General features: G+C 39.2%; 1 protein-coding gene across 1 annotated transcript in view; it reads left to right on the forward strand.

The window, feature by feature from the left end:
• Positions 1–392: 392 nt before the first annotated feature.
• Positions 393–24,248, forward strand: part of ppp2r5a (protein phosphatase 2, regulatory subunit B', alpha isoform) — a 34,098-nt gene continuing 10,242 nt past the window's right edge. The window contains exons 1-4 of the mRNA XM_054618239.1: positions 393–724; positions 15,433–15,629; positions 22,187–22,288; positions 22,654–22,746. Of these exons, the coding sequence (XP_054474214.1) occupies positions 577–724; positions 15,433–15,629; positions 22,187–22,288; positions 22,654–22,746 (540 nt within the window). The 5' untranslated portion in view covers positions 393–576. The remainder of the gene's footprint in view (positions 725–15,432; positions 15,630–22,186; positions 22,289–22,653; positions 22,747–24,248) is intronic.

Consider the following 24,248-nt stretch of genomic DNA (forward strand, 5'->3'; position numbering starts at 1 on the left):
CTTTTCCTCCTCCACAGCGGTGCAGGCTGTCGTAGTAGTGGCGCACATAAAGGTCGGCTAGCTGTAGCACGCTAGCTAACGGCGGCTACATTAGCAGGCGTGCTAGCAGTGCAGTAGTTGACGACTAATTCAGGCACGTTTTTTATTTATTTATGGCAATGTCTTTTAATACATTTTGCAACAGGTAGATATTTAGCAAACATGACCAAGCAGTAAAAAAAAAAAAAAAAAAAAAAAAAAATCCCCAAAAAATCTGACATTTTGAAAGTTAGGCCATCATTTTTTTTTTTTTTTTTTTTAATGTTTGTATCTCCGGGGAGTTGTAGTTTGGCTTTTTGGTTCGTGTTTTGAAGACCGTCCTCGTGTGTTGAACAGCACTAGTTATCCGAATGGTTCAGTACCGAGCCACCATGTTGGATCACACAGAGTAGCATCGGCCCCGGACAGGAGACGAGCTTCGACCCGTGCACTTGGCTCTTGTGTTTTTGTGCTAATGCGAACCCAAGAGGAAACCTTTCATTTGTCCTAGGCACACACTTATCTCGTCTTAAGTCTTCACCAGTTTATGCATCAAAAATGTCGGCCATCTCTGCATCCGAGAAAGTGGACGGGTTCACGAGAAAGTCCATGAGGAAGGCCCAGAAACAGAGAAAATCCCAGGGCTCCTCTCAGTACCGCACACAGAGCGCTCCGGTCGAGCTTTCCCCGCTGCCGCAGCTCAAAGGTAAGAGGATGAAGGGGTCCGCCGCTTAAAATAGCCCATCTGTCATGACCAGTGTACATGTACTCATGACCAGTGTACATGTACTCATGACCAGTGTATGTGCACTCATAACCAGTGTATGTGTACTCATAACCAGTGTAGTGCCCTGATAACCAGTGTATGTGTACTCATAACCAGTGTAGTGCACTGATAACCAGTGTATGTGTACTCATGACCAGTGTATGTGCACTCATAACCAGTGTACCCCTGACCAGTGTATGTGTACTCATGACCAGTGTACATGTACTCATGACCAGTGTATGTGTACTCATGACCAGTGTATGTGCACTTATAACCAGTGTATGTGCACTCATGACCAGTGTATGTGCACTCATGACCAGTGTACGTGCACTCATGACCAGTGTATGTGCACTCATAACCAGTGTACGTGCACTCATAACCAGTGTATGTGCACTCATAACCAGTGTATGTAATTATATTACTTTATTGATCCCCATGGGGGAAATTCGAGTGTTGCAGCAGCTCAACTACACAGACACAGACAATAAATACACATACTATACAACAAAAATAAAGATAGAACAGGAATAAAATGTGCACTCATGACCAGTGTATGTGCACTGATAACCAGTGTATGTGCACTGATGACCAGTGTATGTGCACTCACGACCAGTGTATGTGTACTCACGACCAGTGTACAGTACCAGTCAAAAGTTTGGACACACCTTCTCATTCAATGGTTTTTCTTTATTTTTATTTTTTCCTACATTGTTGATTAATATTGAAGACATCCAAACTATGAAGGAACACATATGGAATTATGTGGTAAACAAACAAATGCTCAACAAACCAGAATGTTTTATATTTTCTTCAAAGTAGTTGAAGGTGTGTCCAAACTTTTGACTGGTACTGTATGTGCACTCATGACCAGTGTACGTGCACTCACTGCTAGATTTGCAACAATGCAGCCCATAACCTGAATTGCAAACAAACACAAATTAAGTTAATTTCAACAAATAATACAGTTGGTTAAAGTTGGGCACATATCCAAACATTTCATTATTTATATATGTATATATGTCAAGTTATTTGCTGCAGCAGTTGACCACAAGTCATTACACAAACATACATGACTGTGTGTGTCAAAGTGCGTTACATCAGTTTTGTGCTATTGATATAAAGTACTGCATTTTGTCGACAGATGGTTTTTTTTAACTTCCATTGCACCACAGTTGCTTTGTGCTACTTACAAGTTAGGAGATGTTTTTTACTGACACCCAGAGTAGCCTCGGTGGAGAAGTTTTGGGCTGAATTGACATGCAGAGGCACATCCAGAGAGTGATGTTGAAGAAGGGGTTAAGAGGGATTTATGCTTTTGTGTCAAGGTGCTGTCGGGGACATAAAAAAGTGAATACAAGGGAAAAACTACGTGTAAGCACAAGACCTGTGATTGGTCAGAATGAGTTGCTTGTGTTTTCCTTCTGTATGTTGATGCTGCAAGAGCATGTTGATAGTGAACACAACAGTTGAAGAACGGTTCAGCAATCTTTTCTCTATGGCTTGACAGGTTTATAATTTGTGATTTCTACAAAGCCATATCTAGTGCAAACATGATGAATTATAACTGGAGTGCTGTTGAACCACAGGCAGGATTGCTGGAACGCCTCAACAAAGAAGCATAGAGCTGGCTTAACTCAGTCCCATTCATTCCCAGACACAATCCAAACCATTCCAGCCAGCCTAAGAGTTTGAACTTGTAGCCTGCCGCTAACAAGCAGCTTGATCCAAGCAGGATACTAAAGCTTAATGAAAATACCACAGTTTTATTCCATCTCTTCATGAGACTGAAAGTTACCTCATAGGAGGGTATCACAATGCTCCACATGAGAACATAAGAACTACCCTTTCTTATTACTAGTCTTCACAGCTCCGCTGTACCCTGAAGTGACGCGTGTGTTTATATCGTCGTACAATGAATGGACGTCAGTGGCAACTAGCAAGCACTAAGCCTTAGACTAGTGCAGGGGATAATGCAAGACAGCATGTGAGGTGGAGGTCTGATCAGGTTTGGCATAAGGCCTGATCAAGGAGTCTGTTTCCTACCTGTCAAGTGTAGTACTGGGCTTCCTAAAAGGAGAGGGGCATTTGTTGTATAGGGTTTCTTGCTGATGTTTTTCCAACCACAAATAACTATTTTAATATGTTTTATAAATGTATTTAATGTCTCCAGGTTGTCAGTATGTTTCTCCAGTGTAGTTATACATTTTATACTTGGATGTTGAACTTCAGGCTGTTTCAATTAATCTGGGCATAGACAATGATGGGTGTTCATTGTAGTTCATTAAAATGCTTTTGGTACATGGCAGCAGTTCAACTTGTGCTAGAACTGGCCGCTTTATGCACCTTTTTAATGAATCCAAAACAAAATTGGATCCATTGGCCCACGTGTTTTGCTTTTAAACATGTCATACATAAAACAATCTCAACTCTTCCTTGTATTTCAGTCATATTTGTCTTTCAAAAACAGTGGTTATATGGCAAATCTGTGCATGCACCTGACTAGGGCCCTGTCGTTTTCTTCCTGCAGCCTGCAGTTCAGTCTGACAGTACTGACCCTGCCTACAAGCATGTGTTTTTAAGTTCCATTTACAACAATGTGTGGAATTCCATTGTGTGCCTAGACAAGCTTTCACAAGGTATTTCACTGTAGTGTAGCATTGTTTTCCTCAAGCTAGCATAATACAGTGGAATTTAAATATATAATTGGAGGCATTGGTTGAATCTACAGTATAGTAGGGATAGACATATGAAAATAACCAATATTAAATCCTATTGTGATCCACACAAAAAAATACTGAACTTGAGGTATTGACACCTCAGAGTCATTTGCTCAGAATTAAAAAGACAAGCCTCGACAGCTCATCACCGGTGTTTATGGTACTGCGTTAACAAGCAATTTCTTAAGTAAGAAAGACTTGCCTGGTCAAGTAGTTGGAACATTTTAACATGATGCAACTTCTCAAGACGGTGAAAACAAGATATGTCACAAATGAGTTAAGACAGCTTTCATTTCAATTGTAACAGATTTTTAGAAAATGTAGTGTTTTGAAACTTGTAGCATGCATTTTGAGAGAAGCACAGGACTTTGAAAGCACTTGATTTTCCCAAACTAGAGCAACAACACTTGACTTGACTTGAACCAGCATGGCAGCAACTGCCTTGTTGACGAGCTTGAAAGTGACAGCTAAATGATCTGACGTTATTTTACTATAAGCTTGAGGGTGATTTATTCCACACATTGCTGGTGTGGAATTGAGAAAATTTCTATTTTCTTCGTGGTATTTTTAATAGGGTGTGCAGAATATTCACCTGGCTTTCACATCAAAGTCATAAAGCCCTTGCTGATGAAATAATGTGGTACATCTTATTAAGGGCTGCAAATCTGGCTGTCTTTGAGACATTTTTCTTTTTTATAGTAGACTATTCTGGGTGAGAGTAGGAAACGGGCTTTCAAAGAGCTTATAGCACCATTTTACATTTCTGTGTTGAAGTTGTGTAATTAATTATTTGCAGAGCTGAAAAGTGTTTATTAAGAAGGAGCTATTGGCACGTGATGAAAATGGAAGTGTTGAGCTAACAACACCAGAGGGTTTCCTGCCCACTAGAAGTTAGACTTGTGCAGGTCTATATTCAAACGTTTGTATCAGTGGATTAGTTTGAAACACTGCAAGAGAGCTTCTACAAATCACAGCAAAGTGAGAAGGAAATAAATATGATACACTATATTGCAGCTCTTCTGAGTGCTTTCCGGAGATCTTGTCCATGTTTTAGAGTTTTATTTTCATGCTATTTATAAATAGGAATCCATAAATAATAAATGACTATTTCTATTCCATTTTTTCTTCACCAAGGCCAACATTTGGGCCTTGGTGATGAAAAGTAAGTGTTTGAACTAAATTCATTGATTCACCATCTGTTGACTAGTCGAACACACATTGTATGACTCATGATTCATATACAGTGCATGAGTCCATGGTTACAAATAGGCCACACTCACAGGCATACCGGTCCACACTTACTATATGGTTAGGTGTTAATTTGTTGGAATGGTTTAGATGTAAGTATCAATAATAATACAAACAGAAGAATTAATAGAATATCTTTGTCACCTGCCGACAAATCGAACCATCTCTAATTGAGTCGATTAGTTGTAGTTTTTTTGGTTCATGGATACATGGAAACTAAATAATGGTGATGTTGTGCAGCTATTCCACACGTAACCAGACTAAGAAAGGTATCGGGTCCTAGTAGATTGCAAAGATGCTTCTTCCCTCCTGCAGTAGAGAGGTTGGAGTGCTTAAAGCTCCTGTTGTGTGATAGACACTGAAAAGATGAGTCACTCTGAGACCAACATTGTTGCCATGGCAGCCAGAAGCCTTGAGAGCAAGCCAGAGAAAGATTTTACTTTCCAAGTACAGACTGCTTCATTTAGGTTGATATTTCTGTCACTGCACTGACATTTGGAGCTGAGATGATTCCTAACTAGACCTAAGCCTGCATGTGGGTGGTGTTGTGGTTCTTGTTAATTGTTTGAATACAGTACTGACACATTATTACACCAAAATTTCCGTAACAGAAAATCAGGGGGTGATTGTTTAGTTGTGGATGTTTTTCTGTGTTTTTATCTCCTTGGTTTTATTCTGGTTGGAAGAATATTTACTAATTAATTGATTACTCCTCTCTTACTTCTTAATTTATTACATCTTTTAAAAGAGTACGCCACCAATTTAGCTTTTTCCGTTTAATTTGTCTTAACTTAGTCCAATCATTGACTCTGCATTTGATTTGCTCCTGATAGTTCTGAAACAAATTGTTTATGAATGAATTAGTCGATGAACAGAAAATACATCAACAATTTAGATATTTGAATAATAATTGATGCAATGTTTAAAGCAAAAACACCCGACTTTCGATGGCTCTGTTCTATTACATTTTTTTTAACAGATTTGCTGCTTTTCTCTTTTCAGCTAGGACTGTTGCAAATTGTTTGTTGTTGACATTTTCACTATTTCCTGACATTTTGTAGCCTTAATGATTTATCAAAACATATAATTGAACATATAATTGAAAATGAGCCAGTTTTGATTACACCAACCTTAAGCGTTGGCTCATCATGGAAAACATGTTCCCTCTTTCGGCCTATTGATTGACAAGTGTGTGCTGCACAGTCTGTTTCCATCATTCCTGCCAGCAGATGGCAAATCAATAAATCATTTTCCAGGAAATAATAGGACAAAGCTTTTGTGATGCACTGCAATTGTGTTGGTGTTTTTGTGTCTGTTGCTGTCTTTGTTTTAATTGTGGCCTCTAGCAGGTTAGGATCTGCTTCCACCTTTTTTGGATAAAACTGCTACCTCAAATTTCTTTTGTGCTGGCAGTTTGCTGGCTGAAGACGTGGCCTGTGTGAAGTCGGTCTCTCATAATGACCAGCCGCAATTAAGGATAGCACTTATTCATTAGCTAGAGTGTATTTTTTAAGTAACTTGTGTACTTCACATTGGTTGTGGATGCAAAATGTCATGCTTGTTTGCTGCTGTACAAATTAGTTTGCAGCTCAATAGAACATAATCCAAATGCAGCCATTCCACTGCTGACAACAGTTTGAATGAAAACTATTTCCTGAAATCCATGCACAGCTATGGCATGTGTCATCATCCTTCAACCACTGGCTTTTCTTCAGCAACTAATTAGTGTCTCAGGCAAGAATGTCTTAGTTGTGGTTTTAATTTCCCCACCACAGCTAAAGCTGCAGCGAAGCACATTCTCATATAATTATTATATATGTGGAAATGTGTTTTGCCTGTCTTCATCTCTTCACCAATCTTTTATTAGCGTGCACATATATGTTGTAGCTTAAATAAGGAGGTATTTTCTCACTTGTTAACATGCAGTAAGGTAAACCGATGCTGCAATTCATGTGACATCGGAATTGAAATCTCTGCTATGCCAAAATAAATTGTCCATATCATTGTGCATATATCTTGTGCTACTTATACTAGTGATTTTTTTGGTTATGGTTTACCTGCATATTAGTTTTTCAAATAATCTGCATGTCTCTAAAACGTAAGCAAAAACTGACAATTAGATATTCCTTGAGGACAAGGTGACATCATTTAAATGTTTTGTTTTGTCCAACCAACATTCTTAAACCACTAAATATTCCATTTACTATAATGTAAGACCAAGAAAAGCAGCAAATTTGTGAACCTGGAACCATCAAATTATTCATTAAAGCCAAAAAATTGGCTTTAATGAATAATTTATATTTAAAATAGTTGCTGATTAATTTTCTTTCTATTTACTGTCAAATAATTGATTGTTTGCTGCTCTCTTAATACCATTGAAAGCTTACCTACCACCTACAGCAAAAAAAAAAATGAATAGACAACAAATACTACAAACTCTTTTGACCTTTACCCAATTTTTCAGTTGATGTTTTTCTTCACGGAATAGCTTATTCAGAAAGTCTTAAACTTGACCCTCTCCAGCACCTGTTATTTTTCTTTCTACTTTGTGGCTGCTCTCTATTGGCTTAAATATAAAAGTAAGTACTGGCAACTTGTATGGGACCATTTGGGATTGAAAAACCAGTGACCTAAAAGCATACCTTGACCCGTAAATCTGCTATCCGTGGCAGGAAAAAGAATGTATTGGGCATCCGGCCTACCGGTTTTGTTCACCCTTTTTTCCATGAACAGCACTGACCTCCCTTGGCCAGGTCGTCTGACATTCATCTTTCTCAGCAGCTGTAACACATGCTCAAGTGTCAACGCATCGAGGTAATACGAGTAAAACGGAACTAGGAGTTTCTCCCTGACAAGCTTGATTAATGTTCTTAGTAGAGTATAAAGTAAAACGTATGAAGTAGAAAATAGAAAACTAAACCACTAAAGATTTAGATTTATTTCAAAGGATTCTTTTCCCTATTCATGTTTGTCATTCTTGGACAAAGAACACAGTTATTGCTTTCTGCTTTCTAACTTTCGGTTTAGTCTTTGTTTTAAAATGAGCCTTGGAAAACTTTTGGATGGGATCGTAATTAGAAGCTAGCTTACATAAAACCTAATAAGTGGCCCACTTGTTTTCACCGGTTTGGAATTAAAGTCATCACCTAATATATATATATATATACACACACACATCAAGAACAAATAAATAGAATTAGTGAAAGATGCATTTTTTGCCCTCTGGCCAGTCTAGATTTATTCCAAAATCTTTCCATTCAATTTGTCACTGTGTGTTGTTGAACATGATCTTAAAACCACCTCTGAATGATGTCTGGTTAACGACTGAAGCTCCCAGGTGTGTAAACAAACCTATTAGCCACAGCTGTTACTTATTAGCCTTCTGCTAGCGGCTAATTGGCTGACAACGGCATTCTGTTAACTGCCCTTATTGCTGCTTTTCTAATGTTTTACACTCTGTTCTTTGATGGCACGTGTTTGCAATTTACAGTTCATGCAACTGTTCAGTCCATTTCAGGGCGGTAAATGTGCGCCCCTGTATGGAACCTTTGACCTCTGCACACATGGAGACCTGGAGATTGAAGCTAGATTGTAGAAATTAGATGTGAGAGGCCTCATTATTCGTAAAGTATGAAGGGTGTGGTTGTGTGTTTGAGTATGTTTGTATATTTATATATATATAGATATATTATTTTAAATTTTTTTCAGGGTGAGATTTTCCAGTTTCACTCTACTTTTTTTCAAACTTTAAGTATTGGTCTATGACAGATGTATCTATTTTTGACCGATTCCCCTAAAATTTGAGTTGAGTTTTGTAGCGCTGTAGCCGTATCTAAGATTCTAGTAATATTTTCCGAGTCGTATCCGTTAATCTCAAAACCCCTACTCCGGATTGTCATCAATTGAATTTACGTAGAATCTGTCGTGAATCTTTTACAAAAGTCTGCTTGAATTAAGATTCCAAGGAAGTTTGGAATAATAATAATAATAATATGGACAGGCTAAAACCACATGTGTTCACCACATCTGTTAACCATTCACACTCGGAGAAACAAATACACCCTTCTAGCAAACCCAAGAGGGAAAGCTAACAGAGTGTTTGTTATGTTGGATGACAGGTAAGGTAAAATATTGGTGTCAGGGTTAGGCGTGAAATCATTGTCGAGCTGCTGTGCCTTAACTTGTTTTATTGGTTCTCACAAATGTCTCGTTGGGTCTTTGTTCCCTGCTTTACTGTTGCTCTCTTAGTGATGTTGGATTGTGGTGCAGATACAGTACTTTATTTCAAATTTCATTTACTGTATACTAAGCATAGCGATTTAAAAATAAACATGCATGGCGAGATTCTACCTGTTGAAATAGTATCATGTCTTTCAAACTATACTAAAAGGCAAATGTCCTTGTTCCATTTCCTTAATATTTTAAATCTTCGCTCAGCGGGAATCCTCATTTCTATTATTTGCATTTGGCCTGCATTGTCTAGTTACTCTTTAAACAGTTTTTCAGTTGCTGGTGGGACATATCGTGCCAGCATTATTTGAATGTGCATTCCAAACAAACGTGAAGACAAGTCTGAATCAAATTGTGCATGTGATACCATCTCGCCCAACCAGTTCAACGGCTTCAGCCTGATCTGCGTGGCATCGCTGCTATCATGCATAAGTGGTCACAATGGGCATACAGTAGACTGTCACAACTCATCAGTCATAGTCTGCACAAGTTGAAGCACCTCACGTGTTCTTTAATGTGTTTAATAAGATGTTTTCAGTGATGTGATAGAATAAACTCAGTCATTCATTCATTTATTTATCTCGCTCTGTAAAGACTATACGTCTGTTTAATCGGCAGAAATGCAATCCCAACCAGTGCATACAATACTGGATTACCTAACAAGAGCACCTGCTAATGTAGCACTCAAGGGCTTTTACTGTCATCTCTAACTTTGAGTTGTTAGCTGGTGCTTCAGAAATTACAGCCAAATATTTATTTTTTACACAATACAGCTATTGTCGGTTAATCGTGAACTTATATCTAGGTAGGTCTTTATAGGGGTCAACTTAGTCTGCAAAACCGAGACAAATCTAATTAAAGTCTTAATTTTACAGTCCTTTGAGACAAAGACTGAGCAGTACTAATCTGCTACTGTGCAGAGGTCACCTGACCTGCATACTTCAGTTTGTTTTGGTTTCTTTCTGCTTTGCTGCAGTTCTTTGAAATGTTGATGGGCACCAACAGGGCAGACATTAGTGTAAAGCAGTTTTGAATTCATGTGGTGAGCTTAGGATTTCTGAAGTATACTATAAATAATGTTTGTTTGTTGTATATTAAACTGTGAATAGGTCAAGACCACGAGTCTTTCTACCATCATGGTGTTTATATGTTCACACTACAAATCTGTCCTTATGGTTTTGCCAAAGCACGAGAGACAAAGACTACTGAGCCTGTCAACGAGCCCATGAAAAATGTTAAACCTTAATACTGAGATTTGATATATTAGTTACCTTTTTGTAACCACATTTTGGATTGAAAAAACAAGTGCTGTTTCTACTTAACAGTGGTAATCAAAATGCAAATAGAGGTCAGACACTTCACTCCACCTGCACAGTGTCAAACTATCAAGCTCTGAAAAAAGTTTTTTTGTACATTAAATGTTTCTAATACAGCAGTGGGGCTTGGCGATATGTCCAAAATCTTGTATCATGATAAAGGTAATTTCGATATAGCTCGTTTACTGGTAATTCAATAGATAAATAGTATATATGAAATAACCATATGGTAAAGCCTATTTTTCTATACTCCTGTGTGTATTAAACCTGTTCAAAGTACTGAGTATTTTCTTATTGTATTAAGAACTTAAAATAACACATTCAGCAGCCTGTTAAGATGTACAAAAAGTTTATTATAGTGAATTATTTTTCAACTTTAGACTAATAAGTTTCACACAAGTCATGTTTTCCAGTTTGTGTTGAGAAAAATCTACACCACGGCCACAAATGCACCCAGTGAGTGATGCATTTCTGTTTTCTGTGACTGGAAACCTCTGCTGCAGTACTGGGCACAACACCAGGGCACAACACACATGAGTTATTGGGGCAGTGAAACATGCAATGCCAAATGGAAAATAGTTGCGTAACTGCAGTTATCTTCAGACTATGTCACTCTCATGTACAGCGCTGCATTCTGTTAACATGCAACACATATTGCAATAATGATGATTATTGCATACTGTTTTAAAGTTATGATGCTGAGAAAGCTGGCTACTGTTTTGAACATTATATTTGTGAACTAAGACATTTGCGGTACATTTGTATTCCTTTCTTTTATGTCTTTGTGAGATCACAGAAGTCTACATTTTCTGGTACACCGTTTGACTTCATAGACTTCCGCTTTTTGTTTGTTTTTCTGGCATTAGTTGTAAACTTTAAACTGGACCTTATTTAGACCAGTTTAGCCTTTTTAAATGTGCAGTTAAATTAATTTGTCTGAATTTTAGAGAGCTTTTCGCAAAAAAAATCATCTCAGGTGTTCAGTTGGGTCGAGATCTATTGACTTTGAAGGCCATTTTGTACCCAATCATCCTGTCCAGTGACCCTCGTGACCTGTACTGTGCATTTGTTATGTTTCTCCTCATTTATTAAGGTTTTTCCTATAATTTGTCACATGTCTGTATGTGGTTTATTGAACAATTCACCACACGTTTTCTCTATTTGTAGTGTTGAGATCCTATTTCCTGTTTGCAGGACTTTTACTAAGTATTTTTACACTGTGCTCTTGTAAGTAATTTAATCAATCATATTGGTTGTAATCATAGTCATACTTATCAGTTTTTTTTTACCTATGTCTACCTAATTACTGTGCTATTGTTTGTATAACTGGCTTTAAGTCTGTCTTCCATGTTTATGTCACTATATGGATGTTTTGGTCAGATTGCTTCACCAAAACAAAATCGCGTTTATGAAACTGTGGCGGGACAAAATAGACTTTGGCAGGCTGCCACATTTTAGGTAATTAATGGTAAACACTGACTCCTCTATAACGAATAGTTGTTTGCTGCTACATTAATGCTCTGAATGTTGTATATAGCACCTTTTTAAGACTTAATTTCTTCAAGTCTTATGCAGTTATTGGATATGGAAATGACAGCATTGTACAATGTGAAGCCTGCTAAGCATGCCATGTTCTGCAAGTATGACACATAACAAACCCAAACATAGTATTTGTCTCATAGTGACACACCAATGTGGTATTCACCCATTTGCACTAGGCTGAAAAATGTGACCAACAAGAAATGAGAACCAGAAATGAACACGTCTAAATAGGTTATGCAACATTTGGTTTCTACAGTACAGCAGTCGGCAGAAAATAGTCTGGTGAGGCTAAATACAGAGCAGATCAGCTGCTTTGTTTCTTTTTTTTTTTCACACACGAACAGAAAAAGCGTCAACCTATTTTAGGACGCAGTCGATGTTGTGTGTGCCTCTTCTTGGATCTTGTTCCAGCATCGCTTATGTGGTTAAAGCCTGTGGGGGATGAATGCTCCTGAAATTGTGCATTCAAGTTCCCTGTAAATGCTGGTTTATTACATTTGACTTGCAACAGCTTCTGTTCTTAATTGCTTTTTGGGACATAGTTAAGCTTCTTGTGTAATTTGAGGTCATGTTGTCATCTTTGAGATATTCAAAAGCTCAGTAATGAAAGGTAAAACCTGTAATTCAGCGCTCCTCTAGTTACAAAGCCCCTCTCAGTAGAGGGATTTATATGCAAAAGATACAGTAGTGCAGCCTGCAGAGATCAAGAGACACAATTAAGCCCTTTGTGTTATTTACTCTAACTCAAAGGAATAATTATACATCCTGTGCTGTAACTGCTTCTCCTTTTTAACCCTGAAACTTTCTTACTCTTGTCAATGTGTGGTTATGAAATTGCATTGCGTCCAGATAATTGTTTGAGTGATTCCTGAAGCTTTGTGTAAGATAAAGCAGTCAGAATATGCTGTGCATCAACCACATTGTGATACCAAGATAAAATATTTCATGTGGGAGTGAAGGAATCGTATATCATCCTTCAGATTACCACAACCATTTATTGCTCTGAAACTAAATCCATGTAGACAGTGTGCAGCTTGATTAATTCTGATTTTTCTATTTGATGTCAAGTGTTTTCTTCTTCTTCTTCTTCGTTTTCATACACAGCTCCAGTGGAAATATTTTTCCTTTCTTGCACCCCGAGGAATATGTGCACTCAGGCATCTGTATCTGAAAGGCAAAAAATAGCTTCACATTGGTAAAAGCATCCACATGTCAGACTGTATCTAACAGACCCAGCCTATTCTCCTCTCAGGGGGATGAACACAATTCCCCGTAAAGAAATGAAATGATTTGGTGCGAAAACACACTATAAATATGTGAAAGCCCTGCTTGATTGTTTGCAGAAACGGCAAGGGAAGCTAAGTTTGTACCCTATCCTGAAAGAGTTGTGGAGCATGCTTTATAGAGAAAATAAAAATAATAACAATAAGAAAAGAGCTTTAGAGCTGAGACCTAAAGAAGTAGTTCAACTTTTTGGGGAAATGCGCTTATTCGCTTTCCTGCCACAAAAAGGCGACTTGAGGCTGACTCCAAGAGCGAGCCCATCTCTATCTCCCATAGATGCCCCCATGTTAAAAGGCCCAACTTTACAGCAGAAAAACATGTTTACAGCCTGGTACAAAAAAACAGATTTGGTCTGTCTAGCGAAGTTTCTCGTCCATGGAGGTGAATTTTTATATAACCTGGGCCATTAAAACAATTTAAATGCTTAAAGGTAGTCATAACTATGGGATTTGTTTCTCTAAGTGACAGGTAAGTGCCGTCTCAGGTTGCTTGCTGCTAGCTGTCGGCGCTGATACATCGCCCAGGCCGCGTCAGCTCATCAACAATGAGTTAGGCTGTGTCGTCACTGCCAAGATGGTGACGGCCGGAGCTTCACAATGGCTCCCCTGTCATCTTTGGGTGACGTCATTAAGACTACGTCTGTTTTTTTTAAACAGTCTATGTGAGTTTACAAGTGGTTATGTTCCCACTTGGTCCAGTTTTTGTGCTAAACTCTTTGTAGCTTCCTATTTATTGACCTGACATGAGACTGGTACTGTTCACCTTATCTAGCTCTCTGCAAATAAGCGCATTTCCCAAAATGTCGACCAATTCCTTTCACTTACAGTGTTTGCTATATCTGTTTTAGGGGATTAAATGCATGCGTTTCACTGCCGGTGATGTAAAAATCACTAAAGGTTTAGTGATTTGCAGCATGCCTGTCCAATATGATGACACCCAGCGTTACACAAGTGGGAAGAAATGTAAGCCACCCGTGTGTCGTGTTATTAACAGGACAATCGGCCCACAGGGGCATCATGGTCCTCTTTCCTTTCTGGTTCCAGTTTGGTATTCAGTTCGCCCCTTTGTATGTGGAATCCTTTGAGATTTGATACTTGGCCTGAAGACAAATTAGTGCGTTAACAAGTCAGCTCGGTGCAGTAACACTCAGATATTGAGTTCACTCAGAGCAGCAACCAGTGGTATGACCTGTAGAGTTCAATTGCATAAGCACTTCGTCAGCTGTCAACACCACTGGAACATTTTCACGAGGTGTGAGGCTCAGTGTGAATATTTTGGCTGTGCCTGACTGCGCGTTGTCTCTATGCTGCACCATTTTATAGGTAATGCCTTATCAGTTGCATAATATCGCTCTATAAGAAAGCATATCAATACGTTTGTATTTGAGTGTCACTAGCTATTTTAAGTATATTTAGAACCGCTTCAAGAGGGGGTTGACTTCACATTACAGGCATGTTGCTCTGTTCTGGTAGGGATGAGAAACACCACTAATGAGAAGTTAAACAAATAACTAAAATGAACTAATAAAAGATCCAAATGTATGAACTTAATTATCACAGAAGGCCTGAAGACATTTAAGCACCGCAAGTGTCATGGGTGGCATCTATATTTGCGTAACCCTAGAACCTGGGTCTGTGGTTCTAGAGGTGCTGTAAATCAGACCTGCAGTGGAGGTTTACTTTACTGTGTCTGTTTGCCACCGTTAGAGAGAGTCCTGTGTGTGCAGTGATGACCTGCTGCTGCTGCTGCTGCTGCTGCTGCTGCTGCTGCTGCTGCTGCTGGTTTGGAACAGAACATCACTGTACAGTGTGTCACTGCATTTCTGGACGGCTACCAAATGCTGTTTATAGCTTAGCTGGGGTCAAGTTTGACAGCTCTAATAACCCTGAACACACTCACCGTCTAATCCATAAAAGGCTTTACAATCAAAGCCGGGAGCGACTGGGCTGCCTCTGTGAGGCAAAATACAATGTTGTATTGTGTCTGTTTGTCCAGCAGTTAAATTGGATATGTAACAATGCGCAGAAAAACGGCAATTTAGGACATTTATAGGAGATTTTTTTGATCTATTGATGATTTAAACTGGTTCGGGATGTTTAAAACAAAAAATAAACTTAACCCATTCTCTTATAAATTGCACCAGTTCACAATTCCTACAGTTCTGCACGACCAATCGTACCACCAAGGGGGACAGTTGCACCTCCTGTCCTCTCCTGTCTCATGTGTAACCTGTTTGCATCCTTACATTATACTTTATAGTGTGTATATGAGCAGTGACTCAGTGTTTTTCCTCTCTTTTGTGTGGATCCAGATGCCCCCTCCACAGAGCAGCAGGAGCTGTTCAGCCAGAAACTCCAGCAGTGCTGCATGCTCTTCGACTTCCTGGACTCGGTTACGGACCTGAAGAGCAAGGAGATCAAGAGGGCCACTCTTAACGAACTTGTGGACTACGTCTCCACCAACAGAGGGGTGCTGGTGGAAACTACGTACCCAGAGATCACTAATATGGTGAGCATTTACGTAAACGGGGCTTTAGGTTATTTGGTGCTTCTCTAAGTTTCTGTGTACTTCTTAGATTTAGAAAATAACAGCAGTTAATTCTAAATATTAAGTTATGTGTTATTACAAGTGTTTATTATTACAGAGATCTCCTCTTTGTGTCACTGTGCACCATCCCGTGCACTTGAGCAGGATTAAAAAATGGAGGCCGATTGTGTGTCTAGACAGGATGTGTCACGCCAGCAGGGCGGGAGGAACATTTTACCATCTTTATGCCTGACCCCTCAAAATACTGGCTCTATTTAAGCACAAAAAAAGCCCAATATTCTGCATGTTTTGTCTATTTCTTTCCTCCTCTTTCTGTCACCCACTGCATCACCCATTAAATACAGAGCAGGCAGAGTTCATAAAGGTTTATCATGTCTGACACCGTTTTGGTGATTCTTTTTTTCTCAGTTTTCTCTTAAAAACATGTTTGATTATGAGAGTAAAAGCTGCTGTCTTTCAACACTTTCTTCTACTAGCAGTTGCTGCTGTTGAAAGCTTATATGATGACACGCATGAAACGGTACAAGGAAAGATACTGCTAACTTTGATTATGTTTGCCAGAGGTTTGAGGTTGTGTTGCAGTAAGAGTTACACTACCAAGTCGTATTCACTGTGAGAAATTAATCCAATGACTAAGATTTAGACTAACTTCTAACCTCAGTTGTATCCTAAATTACATACATTAAGCTAAAGGTAGTGTCTAACACAAGACTTCCTGTCACTTTTTCACAACAAACCAATATGCACTTCTCTTTGTTGAACATATTTCACTCTCGTTTGCTCTCTTGAATCCAAACCAAAAGAAGAAGTGCTCTTCTGTGGGGCAATTATGGTAATGCAGGTCACATGACATCGTTAAGCCCAGAGAGATTTTTCCACCAAACGCATTTATAATAATTGACTAAAATCTGATTTATTTATTTATGTACGCCATTTCACCCTGTTCGACCTTCACCATCCTCCATTCACCTGTCACACATTCAGGTGCAGAGATTCTTTTCAAGTTTTTGAGGTACATGCATTAAGAAAGGGACATCTTTACAATATTGAGGACATTGCTTCAGTGTTACAGAAACTAAAAAGTTCCTTCATTCATTTTCATAATTTGACTATGACACACACCTGTGGTATTTATGATCACCATCCCTGTCTGGTGTGACACCTATTGAACAGTGGCATGTGAAATTGACATTATGGTGCTTAGTAATTATATGAAGTAATATTTTATTAAAGTATCATCTGGAGATATACAGTATTTCCATGAGTGCATTCACTCGCAAAAGTCAGAGTGCAGATCCAAGTTAACAAAGGTCGAGGTTGAGTGGTTTATACTTTGGCTGCTGCAGGAATCTGATAACACAATAGTTTATTTGAAAACCAACCAAACACCCTGAAAATTATCTTAAGGCCAACGAATTTTCACCAGATTTGTGCTCAGGGAGCAGGTACCATGAGCAGCCTCGTTTCCTCCTACAGTACAAATATGACTCATGTACAACATGTCAGTTCTGCAGTGACTCACTCTACACTGCAGATTATCATGATGGATACGAATGAGCACCGCTGAGTCTTCAGATTATTAATGGAATGTAGGCAGTAATCCAGGTCATACCTTGCAACTATTCATTTAGGATTCAATTTGTCTCCCACTATTGTCCTTTCAGGTGTTTTTCAGGTTAAGATAGTTACTTTGTATAAGCAATTGGTAGCAAAATGAAAGGACTAGAAGAGTTGTCTTTGAAAGTTGTTGAAAATATGTTCCTGCACTAAACGACTACAGAACAATGCAATGTTTAGCATTTTCCCCATAGGTTTGGAGACAGGGGGACCTGTTTTTATTATTATGGCTTTCTTTGCCTTTTCATAAGAGTGTTATAGTGATAGTGAGGGAGGGAGAGAGAGGATGCAGCAAAAGGCACCAGTTCCTGCTTTATGATGGTGCTTCAGTTGTAATTTAAAAAATGCAAAACGAATGTTTCAAATAGCTTGTGCAAAAGCTAGCTGTAGGTACTGCTACCACACTTTGCTAAACATTGGCAGCAGTTAGGCAATGCAAACATGGAATGGGAGGGTAAATATGAAGTTGACAGGTAACAGTGTCAGGCATCTAACATTAAATATCAATGTTTGAACTGCTGGTACATCTGTGCTTAAGGTACAGTATGTATTGTACCAGTTCTACCCTTTGAAGCATCCAAAACACACAGCAGGGACATCATTTTGATTTTAAAATGATGAGTTATGGCTACTAATGACACCAACATCTAAATAAATACTATCTACCTTTACTTTGTCAGGAGTTGGTAAAGCTTTACGGCTCTTCACACAAGCATAACAAACAAAAGAGCTCAAATAAACAGAAGAAACAAATAAACAGAAGAAACACTAAATATAGATTCATTTTCAAACTGGGTCTTATTTTCCAAGTTTGATCATCATGGATTTGGACCTTGTGATAAATACAGGATGGATATAGCAGCAAATCATCCGATGTCAGCAGTCCAACGTAATGAAAATGAAAGTGATCGAGTACAATCAAACTAATGCAATCACACTAATGAATTACATTAATCAGAAGCAATTATTTGAAAAGTATGACTTTATTTATTATTTTCAATTATTACCAATGTGTGTTTATTTAAGTAAAAATGCTTTGATCTGCTACAATTATACTTTTTCAATCATGCTTTGGTAAAAAAAAAAACAGGCAGCCAGGAAAGTGCACAAATGGAATTGTGTGACAAACAGGTCGTCAACTGGATAATGAGCTACTTAGCATGGAGTATCTTGGTTGCACGTTGCACACCAGTGACCTCTTGGGTTTCCACACTAGCAGGTTTGTAGGGCTCGAGTAGCTTAAATAAAGGACTAGAATGAAGGACTCCTGCCGCTGCACTGGTATTGTCACTGGTCCTTCTTGGTAATCTCATTTATCTACTAATGAGCAGTACGGAGGGATGCCGGTCGAGCTCATGAGAAACCCAGTCCTGTACTACAGATAGTGTTCTGAATGAGGTTAAGCAAATAGCAGCTGCACTCAGAAGGCTGGGTTGATAATAGCTCTCCCGGATACTCCATGCTTGGCATCACATTATAATGAAGAGGTGAGGGTTTAAAGTGCTGTCCATTATTCTGCTGCAGCGAGGACTGCTTTGATCGCCGAGGCTGTCAGGAGTACAAACAGCCAGGTTTTCTCATCTATGTGAAAGGAGATTTTTCGCCTTATTTGCCGATTCTATAATTAGTGCTTATTATAGAGAATCACATCTTGGACAGTCTTGTTTGTATTCTTCATCTTCATCTCTTAGACAGTTTTGTTTATATTCTGTCTTATCTGTGCCAGAGACGAGTGAATAGCCAGCAGGGTTAGTTGGAAAGAGCATCTTTTGAGCTTTAATTCCCCTTTTAGTTGCTTTAATTCCCACCTCTTTCATCCTTTTAGCAAATGCTGGACTCGATTTTCTCTCTCTCTCTCTCTCTCTCTCTCTCTCTCTCTCTCTCTCTCTCTCTCTCTCTCTCTCCGATGCTAGGTATTGGTTGCTACTATTGTCACCCTGAGTTTGACCCCATTCAGAGCTGCAGCCTCCCTTGTCATCAGCATGTGTACACTGGCTTCACTCACCGCATTGTCACTTAGAAACAGCTTTTTTTTTGGGATCCTCCTACATTACTTTTACACACAAACCACAGTTTCCTTTTTTTTCTCTCTCACACACTACCCATGTTTGCTATCCTTCCACAATATCTTCTCATGTTTTGTCCAACTGTAGTTATTTTTTGACATTGTGAAGTGATTGGGGTAATTTAATAAGTGTGCCGAATGCTTGCGTGGTGAGTTATGTAACCCATCATATACTACAGACAGTGTGGGACCATAATTTACTAAATGAATATAATGCTGTATTGAAGAAGACTTGAAACTAGAAAGTAAGACAGGTGCTAAGGGTTATAAAGTACAGTAATTGTCTTCATGGGTTGTGTGTCACGGCCACTGCGGCTGCTCGATCAGTGTGTTGACCTACGATACCTAACTTTCTATGGTTTTCAGGACGACAGCTTTGACTTGTCCCCGTCATCTCATGCAGTACGTTGGTCCCACGTCTCACCTCCCTCAATGGAGACGGGCTGCCAGAGCAGTTCTGTGATGTTGAATATGATCCTTGTTAAACAATAGTTGCACCTTACCGGCAATACCAGGCTTTATGTTGTTCAGGTTCTGCTCCTGAGGCCCTGTGTGTGTGCTCAAATGCCATCAACACCACCATTCATCTTCACTTTGTGAGTCTTTGGTCTCAGAGATGGTCATCACACTGAGGCACAATGTCCCGCCTGGCAACCAACTCTGTGAGTCATCTGATTATAACTCAGCCATCGATAGGCCTCACACCAGGGAGAGCTAAGTGATGTGTCACGGAGAGCAGACACACTGATTTATTTATCCGCCTCATTATCAGCATCTGCATACAGATGATTATGTAAAATAACTTTGTACCATTACTGTGGTCTAAAAGACGGTTCAGTCGCGCACCCATTGAAAACTGTTGCTCTAATTGTTGTTATGATATATCTAGAGAAAAGACGATGTCAACTTATGTGATTATCTGACAAGAGAGATAAAAGGCTTGTTTTATTGCCTGCAAAACATTCCGTACCTTTGTCAGATTAAACCTTGACTGAACCCTGGGATGAATACAGTAGCAGAGTCTGTGGAGTAAGACAAGTAAGAGGCTGCTCTAGTGAAGGACACCATAATCTGCTTACATTAGTTGATAATCAATTAGTCGTTTAAAGGTTATCTTTATGATATTCAGAGCAATAACATATCTGCACTGCGCTCAGTTACTGCTGATAACGCCGTCCCAATCACGGAGGCCTAGCATCCATCCTCCGGTTCCCCCTCAGTTAAACACTGTTAGCTCTGTCCACGCTGTTGCCTTTGTTTGCACCGTTAGCACCGTTAGCTTCTAGGCGCCGGCTCAGCTGCCATCATGTTGAGAGCCATGTAGAGGCATTAGATATTCTCTAAATTCTGTAATAAGGACCTTTTTTTTAAAGGGATTTTATTTTAAGCTGAAGGACCAAAAGATTACTGTTCCAAGGTTCTTAAATTTGAATATTCCAAGTTTTTCTAAGTCTTCTATGATAGCTAAATGACAAAGACGCAATTTGAGGATGTACCCTTTGGCTCTATTTTCTGATGTTTTAGGGGCTAAAAGTTGATTTGATTAATAGAGATCATAACTTTGTTTATTGTATCAAAACTATGAACTAAACTGGCACCAAAGTACTGAGGAGTACTGCCAGTCAATTACACTGAATGTAATGACTTTCAGATGTAGTTGTGGGTGTGTCATGAATGCTTATATGTGCAACTTTATTGCAGAGTTGTCAAAAGTACAGCCAGATATTCAACAGTGTATAAAGCCTGCTGGCAGTCAACAGTATATCTCACTGTTTGGCTAAAGAATGGACAAGATGCTGGATGAAGACAGTTTGTACAATTGTTGTGTCCAGATGGTGTCTTCATCATCCCAGAAACAGCTGCACTTACACTGTCAGACCTCTCTAAAATAACAGGAAGCACACAAGCAGGCAAATAACAGCTCTGAACAACAGTGGCGAGCTGAAGGGCATCTCTGAATACACAGATCGTTCAGCCTTGAAGGGGAGATGTGCTACAGCAGCACACGGCATTGCTGGGTACCATTCCTTTCAGCTCATGCCAAAATCGGACTAACATGGTCGTGTGAATGTCAAAACTAGATCATCTGAATGTCACAGTACCAAAGCATTTTGACCAAGTGTACCCCTTTGTCGGTGCATTCTCCATTTTCTTGAACAATCCAGATTACTAAGGAAACAAAACAGTGACCGGGGTGAAACTTGGCAGGTGGTAACAGTGTGGCATTTAGTGTGGCAAGATCTTCTTTGACCGCGAATAAGCAGACCTCTTCAACAAATGTCGTTTGGACACTGACGGTCAAAAATTATGACTATAAATTTACTGTAGAGAAAAATGTTTTTCCAGCTCCCCAATGCAAAATCAGTCTTACAGCTGAAGATGTGGAAGCCAGTGTTCGTAGTCTTGTCTGAGTTATTTGGTTAACAGGCAAATTTACTGTAACCAAATTTATTGAAAAATGATGGTCATGCTTTTAGAACACTGTGTTAATCATTCACACTAAGTGACATGGTGTATGTGGTTTAAAAAAAAAAGTAAGAAGGGGAGTGTGGCCAGCAATATTGGCCACGGATTACAGAAGCATTTTTTGAATAATGCTACAACCAGCTTGTTTAATTATAGTGGATGTGGAGCACTGGAAACCTAATTAAACTTTTGATTGTATGCTATATAGGCATTTAGCAGGAAATATTATATTTTGTCCCATCAAATTTCACAATTGTACCCATGGAGTCTCTGCATGTTTAAGTAAGGGACTCTCCTGGGATGTTTAACTTTTTATGTGTTTTTTATTAATGAACCTTTTATTAATGATTTTATTTCTCCTCCCCTGCAGATCTGCACCAATATATTCCGGACTCTTCCACCAAGTGACAACCCTGATTTTGACCCAGAGGAGGATGAACCCACTCTAGAGGCTTCCTGGCCTCACGTTCAGGTAATACTTAGCCTGTCTCACCGTTGTAGTTATTTGGTACCTCCGTGCCGTCAACAGCCTTGGATGGAGGCATTCTTTTTTGCGTTGTCCGTCCATCTGTCCATTCTGGAGAATGCGATATCTAAAAAAAAATTGCCACAAATGTCTGTTTTGACTCAAGGATGAACTGATAAGAATTTGGTGTTCAAAGGTCAATGTGACCTCACAAAACATGTTTGGGCTATAAATCAAGAATTTATATACTAATTCTGACTATTTCACACAAATGTATCATCGGAAGAAATTATGAAGTGATTACATTTTGAATAGACATGGAGCTTGAATGCTTGGCGGTGATTCTAATTCCCTTTTCTTTTATCTTCCAGCTGGTCTATGAGTTTCTGCTGCGCTTTCTAGAGAATCCAGACTTCCAGCCCAGCATTGCAAAGCGCCACATTGATCAGAAATTTGTTCTGCAGGTAAGAGTTTTTTCCCCCTTTTATTTTAAAGAAAATTAAGCATGTTTTTGTAGTCCATTGTGACGTCTTCCAATTTCTTGTTTTGTCTGACCAGCAGTCCAAAACCCAAAGATAATGATTTTACTATTATAAAAGGATTAAAAAACAGAATATTCGCAACCTTTGAGTTTTTGCCATTTTTGGGGGATATTAATTGCTCCTGACAGCTGTCAAATTACTAGAAGTTCTAATGTGGTGAATAACTATAATTGGCAACACCATGTCATGTGTTTTGGGACTGTGCAGTATTATTAGTTGGATAAGTCGAGCGATTAATTCGCTGTAGCTCGGCTACATCTGCGCTTGCTCAGTACCCACCTACTGCAGGAATGCCTCGCTTCTTATTTGAAGCCTCAGAGCGAAGCAGCAGCTAACGGAGGACCACAGGGCCAGGAATGTTGGCCGGGCCACATCCGAGGTGCCTGGACTGACTTTCCATGATGTGAATGTGTCGTGAGGCAGCTTTAAATAGCTGCTGGTTGTTTACTCTTCAGGTTGAGTAGAAGGAGGACTGTGGTTGGAGCGATGGGAACGAGGAGGTAGAGGTTTGGGAGGCAGTAAAGGCAGGGAAAGACAGCCGTGGTTTGGTTAACGTATGTTATCATAATACACACAGCACAGGAATAGGTCTTCAAATGAAGGTGTTCACATACATATTCACCAAAGAGATCAAAGCACAAGAGCAGCCAGGACGTTCAGGTGGCCTGTCAGGAAAAACATTTTGATATCGTGGTGATCAAAAAGACGAGGTATCAGGGCATCCATACGAAGCCACAAAAGGGTGAATCGTTGTAAGGTTTAACCGAGTATACAATACATTGTTTTAGACTTTGTCTCAAGACACTTCACGCCTCAAATATATACCAACATCATCATTAATGGTATTTGACTTTTGTACGGGACTTTTGTACATGTATTTATTATGGTTATTGTATTATGCCTGCTAATCCAATGATTCTTGTGCTACAACATCCCGAATTAGCTAAAACCATTAAACATGATAGTCTCGGTGGCATATCCTTTGCAGCAGCTCCTGAGGATCCAGATCACCACTGGTTTCCTACCGTACTCTCTAGTTAATTGGTAGCATATTTTGGTCCTCGAATACAAACCTACAAAACTAGCACTGATCTGGTGCCTCTGGATCGACTAGTGCCGATAACAGCTGCTTCAGAAAACTTCCTTCGACATGGCAAAACACCCATATGTGGAGCTAAGAGCAGAACATGTGGTCAGACACTTGGTCCGTGTGTATTTTAGGATTTAGTAAAATGTTACTGTGTGTTTGCATGAAGGGATCTGTTTTCTTCTCAGTTTATGTCTCAATTTAAAGTTTTTAGGTTCTCAAATGCATATTATCATTCGATGCATTTAAATTCATACCTAATGCAAAAAGTTTCATCGGTCTCTGTGTTATTTATTATCTCAGTTTAATGTTTCTGTGAGCAGTAACTGAAATGTTT

This window comes from Anoplopoma fimbria, chromosome 18, assembly GCF_027596085.1.
Source record: "Anoplopoma fimbria isolate UVic2021 breed Golden Eagle Sablefish chromosome 18, Afim_UVic_2022, whole genome shotgun sequence".
Lineage (NCBI taxonomy): Eukaryota > Metazoa > Chordata > Actinopteri > Perciformes > Anoplopomatidae > Anoplopoma > Anoplopoma fimbria.